General features: G+C 42.7%; 1 protein-coding gene across 1 annotated transcript in view; it reads left to right on the forward strand.

The window, feature by feature from the left end:
* Window positions 1–6,187, forward strand: part of LOC110451150 (probable serine/threonine-protein kinase PBL18) — a 16,049-nt gene extending 9,862 nt beyond the window's left edge. Inside the window, exon 3 of the mRNA XM_021499016.1 lies at window positions 4,457–6,187. Within this exon, the coding sequence (XP_021354691.1) occupies window positions 4,457–5,914 (1,458 nt within the window). The 3' untranslated portion in view covers window positions 5,915–6,187. The remainder of the gene's footprint in view (window positions 1–4,456) is intronic.
* Window positions 6,188–6,743: the final 556 nt, after the last annotated feature.

Genomic DNA, 6,743 nt, shown 5'->3' on the forward strand with positions numbered 1-6,743 from the left:
AAACAAGGTAGACCTCAAACTCTGACAGACACTATACGGCTAGCTGTGGAACTGGAGGCCTACACTCGAGCTGAAAAGAAATGGAGTGATGGTAAAGCTCATCTGAGATCCACAAACACAGAGGACAGTCCTACTACAGAGAAGGCTAGTGTGACTACAGAGAAAGCTAGTCAGAACTCTGATATGTCTAGTCTATTAAAAGGCATACAACAGCAACTACAGTCCTTACAAGATGAGGTAGTGAAGCTGAAAGGAAGTAATAGGAATTCAAGTCAGCAAAGACCAAATAAAGACAAGGCTAGTCGAAAAACTTGCTACTATTGCAATGAGGAGGGTCATTTTCGCAGGAATTGCCCGAAGTTGAAAAATCAGGCAACCACTGACAATGGAGCAGATAAGCCAGTGGCGAAGCGAGTTAGAACTCGGAGAAGACGGAAACAGACTGAACAGAAGGCTAATATAGGAGTCTCATCAGCTGTTCATGAAGCTGGCATGTATATTAAGACTGACATACATGGTGCCAAGGCAAAGTTGTTGGTCGATACAGGGACAACCATAACTTTGATATCTGAAAATCTGTATAACCACATTTCTCAGGCGGCTAGACCCAAGTTAAAGCCTATAAGTAAAGAGATCTTAACAGCAAGTGGAGACAAATTACCAGTCCTCGGACAAGGGAGGTTTAACATCAGATTGGAGGACGACACCAACATACTGGTAGAAGCGGTTGTTGCGAAACTCACCACAGATGGCATTCTAGGTCTTGATGTTATGATACGGAGAAATGTAACTCTGGATTTGGCTAAGGGTTGTCTTACCTTGGATGGAGTGAATGTTGAGGCTAAATATGAGGGAACTATGGGTTGTTTCCGAGTGTGTACAACTGAGAAGATTGTAGTACCAGCAAAATCAGAGGTCATAGTCTCTGGGAAGGTGTGTGTGCCTGATGGTAAGGCCATGCAGGGGAACGCCTTACTAGTGGAAGGATTTGAATCTTTTTTGAAGAGCGACCATACTATCATTGGTCGTTCACTGGTGGACAATACAGCTACAGTGCCTGCACGCATGATGAATTTGGGGATTGGCCAATATAGAGAGGAACACCTTGCGTTGTGAGCAGTGTGACTTCATTACGACAAGGAAGGCGTACCTAAAAACGTCATCAAAAGAGGCATGAGGCGGTTACGGGACAAGGCAGTTCCCAACGTGCTGGCGATGAGGAAGCAGCTGGAACGTCCGTTGATGACTGGCAGCATCAAGACCCAGGGGACTTGATTGTTTCCAGCTCCGAGGATGAGGATATCGAGTCCTCTGACAGTGAAGTTGTCGAGAAAGACAATGAGGAACTGCTATCTAGAAGGATCGTTAGAAAGAGAACGCAGCCTTCCCTGCCAATCTCTTTGAAACGTCCACGGACGACTGGGGCAGCCCCAAATCAAGCAGAGAAGCTCCATCCTAAAGACATTAGGAACACGATACCCTATGCGGTTACGGTTGCCAGTACCTCCAGGGTAAGGCAGGCACCGTTGATGAAGACAGTGGCCGTACAAACCCTTCCTGTGCAGTCGAGGAGTACCGTCACCAAAACGACGAGATACCCCGAGGGCGAAAAGTCCATTGAGATTGTCGAGTTCGATGAAGTTCTCAATTTGTGTCCTTGTTGTTCGAGGAGCCAGTAGGCAAGAGAGAATAATGAAAGAATAGGACTTGGATCGTTCGTTCAGGGACAATGACAAAGTTATGTTTCGAATCATAGTGTATATTTTTGATTGATGTCATTACATCTTGGAGAGTTCAGTATCAGAGTTGTTTTATTTTTATAACGCGAGGACGCGTTGTTCTCGGAGGCGTGGGTAATGTGATGAATGTACATATCGTAATCCTACCTTCGCTGATTTAGCATATTATTCAGGTTAGATACGTTGATCTGTTGGCGTTAATCATTTGTGTTATGTCTCCGTAATTCGAACGCTTAGAAGACAGATAGTTTTCGAGGTACAATCAAAACGTACAGGTGATTATACCTCACTCACCGCTAGGTGTCGCTAGGATAGCAAGAGGGTATAAATAGGCAGAATCCAGCGACAATCGGCCCAGTTCTGTTTCGATCTTGGCGTGTTCACAGCAGTGACAGATCGTAAGTACCTAATATATGTGAGACCGGCTTTGTGTTGGAAAGATAGAAGTGACTGAATAAGTCTTGCCTTGATCCACACACTGCCTGGAAGATATATTAAATAAACGATTGAGTGCTGTAGCGAGATACTGTTAGACAGAAGGTGTCACGGGCATAGGCTGTGCAGTGCTAGTCGCGACCAGGCTAGTCCTGACTAGGTATAGTCGTTGGTGCTAGTCGTGACCAGGCTAGTCGTGACAAGTAATAGTCGTTAGAGCTAGTCGTGACTAGGGATAGTCGTGGTCATTAGAGAGTGCTGTAGTTGTATACTAGTATGAGGCTGTCGTGATCGGCGCGACTAGGTCATATAGCTAGGTAGCTGACTATAGGGCAACTATAGTGACTAGGGCTAGCCGCGACTAGGTAGTCGAGTTGTGTACTGCCTGGATTGTACGGTAGTGTGTGTAGTGTGTTATATTGATACAGAGCAGATAGCTTTGGTAATAGTTCTATAGTCGTGCAGTAATTATTCTGTTCATATCATGTATTAAGCATTAGGTAATAGGTATGCTGGTTACAAGGTAGTAACACATATTTGTATATATTTGCAACTGTAGTATAGTTATAATTAAGCTTACAGCACAGGGATCCTTAGAAGTGACTAGGGTACGGACCCCGGAACGTTACACTTTGAGCAAAACCACGGAAGGCCTGATGATGTCACAAATATTGCTGCGTGACGTCATTCAGGCGTGTTTACAACAATGTTTATTTATATGCATTTCAGTCGAATCTTCTTCTGTTTTGGTGCTCGTCAGCATTTTGATACATGCCTATTTTGTAGAATTATTAACAGAAACCCTTACTAATGTGACCAATTTGCCTTCACTGACGTTACTCCACAGCGTCGATCTGCTTCTGACTTTAAGTATGAAAAGACTTAAGCCTGCATTACTATATAGTAGGGTATGATAAATTTGGTACTGCTCCGGACTCTTGGAGGGTGACTTACTTAATCCTCCTTGTCCCATAAGGCATCAACAATGCGTCTCCATTTGTGTCTGTCATTGGCAACGTGTTGTGCCGTTGCCCCCTGAAAGCCTCATCTCTATCAGTTCCTGTACGTTATGTGTTATGGTGGGTCTCACCGTATGATATCGGTATGACCATACACCTGAGGGGCGGCTCCAAGAAATTTGAAGAGTGATGGGGGTTTAGTATTTGTTGAAGTTATACATGTAGACATCTGAGAAAAACCTGTATAGCTTAAAAAAATCAGCTGAGCCAGCAACCAGGTAGATGAATTGGTGACAGCTAGCAGACATCTATAGAGGTCAGAGGTCTCGGTGTGGGTCAAACCCTGATCTGGCGTGCATTTTTCCACTCCCGTTACAGTGGTGCCTGTGACAAACCCTTGCTTGAAGTATTTTATGCTTGTCAAGGGGAAAGCTGAACTTTAGGTGTAAATACTGTTGTTTTCGGGTGGGCAAGACTTAGAAAAAAAAGAGAGGAATGTCGTGGATGGGATTGAGTTGATTGCTGACAAGCACGTAGCCCAGCTTGTTAGATCCTCTGTTTAGAAGGTTTGAGGGTCCTGGGTTCAATTTCTATAACTCAATCTTCCATTACAGCAAATACTAGTACATAGTAAATTTTATTAGTAATTACATGTGAAGGATAAACACACTGGGCCAACATGGATTTTACTGGAGATGAATTGGTGACTGGACAAAGTTTCCCGCTATACAATGTACTGTACACTGGGAAACTTTGGCAAATATTCACCCATGTTCTCATCGTGTCAATTCACCATTCATATGTAATTCAGTATGAATTAACGTTGTGTACATGTACTAATATTCACTGTCATGATAAACTTGCCCTCATTGCAGAGGGCGAAAAGGTGAAAGTATCATGTGAAGTTCTTGATTATATTTGACCTCAGAGTCACTTCGAGTAACCATTGGAGAAATCACAGATTATATTTGACCTCAGAGTCATTGTGAGTAAGCATTGGAGAAATCACAGATTTCATGATGAAATTAATATAAGAAAAGAATAAAGACACATTTGAATAGAAGCTGCATGTGCATGGATTATGTATTTATCCTGCAATAAGCCCAGGGGTCAACAAATGACATCTAATTCAAAGAACGAGGACTGGGCTTATGATGGATTATGAATGTCATTTGTTGGTATTCCTACTGAAGTACAAGAGAAATGAATGGGCTTATTACCAGGCATGGACTTATTGTCAGATAAATGGAGTAAGCTGGAATGTCTCTGTGATGTTGCTCAATAATGACACATTTAATTGTTCTTGTGTAATTATTGTTGTAGGTATTCCAGAAAGCCAAGATGTACATAGTCGCAGATTACCTCCTGGATCAAATGGACCAGAAAAAAATAGCAAATGTGGAGGAGTGGTACAATGGAAACAACCCTGACTCCACTGTGTCGTCTCTCGGTGCTAATCTATCCAGCATGAAAGTCACACAAGACATCAATGACGATCCCAAAATGACACTGTACAACAAACCAAAATTGAATGATTCAGACTTTGCATCAGAGAGTATGTCTAGCAGTGGTTCGGAGATGGCGACATCTTGTGCATTCACTAGCAAGCCTTCCGCTGACTGCGAAGCTGCTAATTACGTTGTTGGTAAAAGCTTGTCTAACATGGGAGACCAATTGTCATGTCAGCCTGCTTGCCAATTCCCAACCCGAGAGGAATCAAAACATTCTTCCATAGGATCTCCTTCCCTAGTGGGTAAAAATGACTCCCAGGGACTACATCCCTCTCAAGTGGGTAAAAATGATGCTTCACTACAACAGGCCTCCCAAGTTTGCACAGAGGAGACCCCACGTCAGTGTTTCTGCACCTCTTCCCGTGAAATAAGTTATACCATGCTCCAAAACTTTACCAGGAACTTTGCCGAGTTAGACGTGTCAAGGGGAGGTAATATGATTGGGTGTGGTGGTTTTGGTGTGGTATTTATTGCTGAATCACCTCATGGTTGCAAAGCTGCTGTAAAACAGTTGCGACATCCCGGCGATCCGTTAATGGAGAAACAATTCCAAACAGAATTAGAAAAATTGTCTAAATTCCGACATGAAAATATTGTGTCATTGCTGGGGTACTCTGTTGATGGTTCTAAGAAGTGTTTGGTGTACGACTATATGCCAAATGGGTCGCTGGAGGAACGTCTCTGCTGCTTTAGAAAAACAGAACCGTTACCATGGAAACGTAGACTTGAGATTGTCACGGGGACGGCACGTGGGATTGTGTTTTTGAACAGCCAAGGTGAGGTGCATCGTGACATTAAAAGTGCCAACGTGTTGCTGGATGAAAACTTTGTCCCAAAGGTGGGGGATTTTGCTACAGTGAGGACAGGGCCATCGGGAAGCAGCACAACAGCTATGGAAACCATGCAGGTGATTGGTACCTCTGCCTATATGGCGCCTGAGGCGATCAGGTTTGATGTTTCTGCCAAGTTGGACTCCTTTGCCTTTGGAGTGGTCTTACTGGAGGTCCTGACTGGGCTATCACCCAATGACCCGCGTCGGGAGGAAGCCGATCTTTGGAGTTATGTTCAGGAGACTTGTGATGATAATGAGAGCATTAAAGATCTTCTAGACAAATCTGCTGGGGACTGGAATGTTAACGTAGCCATCGCTGTGTTTGTCATTGCCCAGAAATGTCTCCATGATAAGAAGAAAAAGCGTGTTCTAGTGGCAGACATCTTACCCGACCTTGAGCAGTTCATACAGACATGCTGTTCTGACACCTTTGTGTAGTTCAATGTACTTTAATCTGATAAGGCCTGCATGGGATCAGATTTTTTACCAAATGGCACAAGATATGACATGCAAGATACAATAATACAATTATAGCTCACAAGAGCTAATTATGTTTCCTCATTATATATGTAACTTTTAACGAAGCTCCTTGTATAGTTAGCTATTGTCCATTGTCCGTCCGTCGGTCCATCCATCAGAACAACTTCTTCTGAAGAACTGGAGGACCGAGGCTCATGGTATTTGGCCAGTAGGTACCTGGGATGGAGTGCTATAAAGTTTCTTCATTAAAATGACCTTTACCTAGTTTCTAATAGCCGATATGAATGCCAACTGAATTTGGTAGGGTGATATAGTTGCAATGCCATAAAATAGTAAATATTCATGTATGACTTCCATTTAAAGATAACATGACTGTTAAAACTTTTAACTTATCTTAGCTCCATTAGATAACTGAAGATGTTAAGTAGTCTTCGCTTCATTAGATATCTGTCAATAATTTCATTGAATTGCTTCATCAAATGTTTGTCGAAACTTTTATAAGCTTTGCTTCATTATATGTTTGTTGATACTTTTATAAGACTTGGCTACCTTAGACGTCTGTTGAGACTTTTATAAGACTTGGCTACCTGAGACGTCTGTTGAGACTTTTATAAGACTTGGCTACCTTAGACATCTGTTGAGACGTTTATAAGACTTGGCTACCTTAGATGTTTGTTGAGACTTTTATAAGACTTGGCTACCTTAGACGTCTGTTGAGAGGTTTATAAGACTTGGCTACCTTAGACGTCTGTTGAGACTTTTATAAGACTTGGCTACCTTAGATGTC

This window comes from Mizuhopecten yessoensis, unplaced genomic scaffold, assembly GCF_002113885.1.
Source record: "Mizuhopecten yessoensis strain PY_sf001 unplaced genomic scaffold, ASM211388v2 scaffold623, whole genome shotgun sequence".
NCBI classification, from domain to species: Eukaryota; Metazoa; Mollusca; class Bivalvia; order Pectinida; family Pectinidae; genus Mizuhopecten; species Mizuhopecten yessoensis.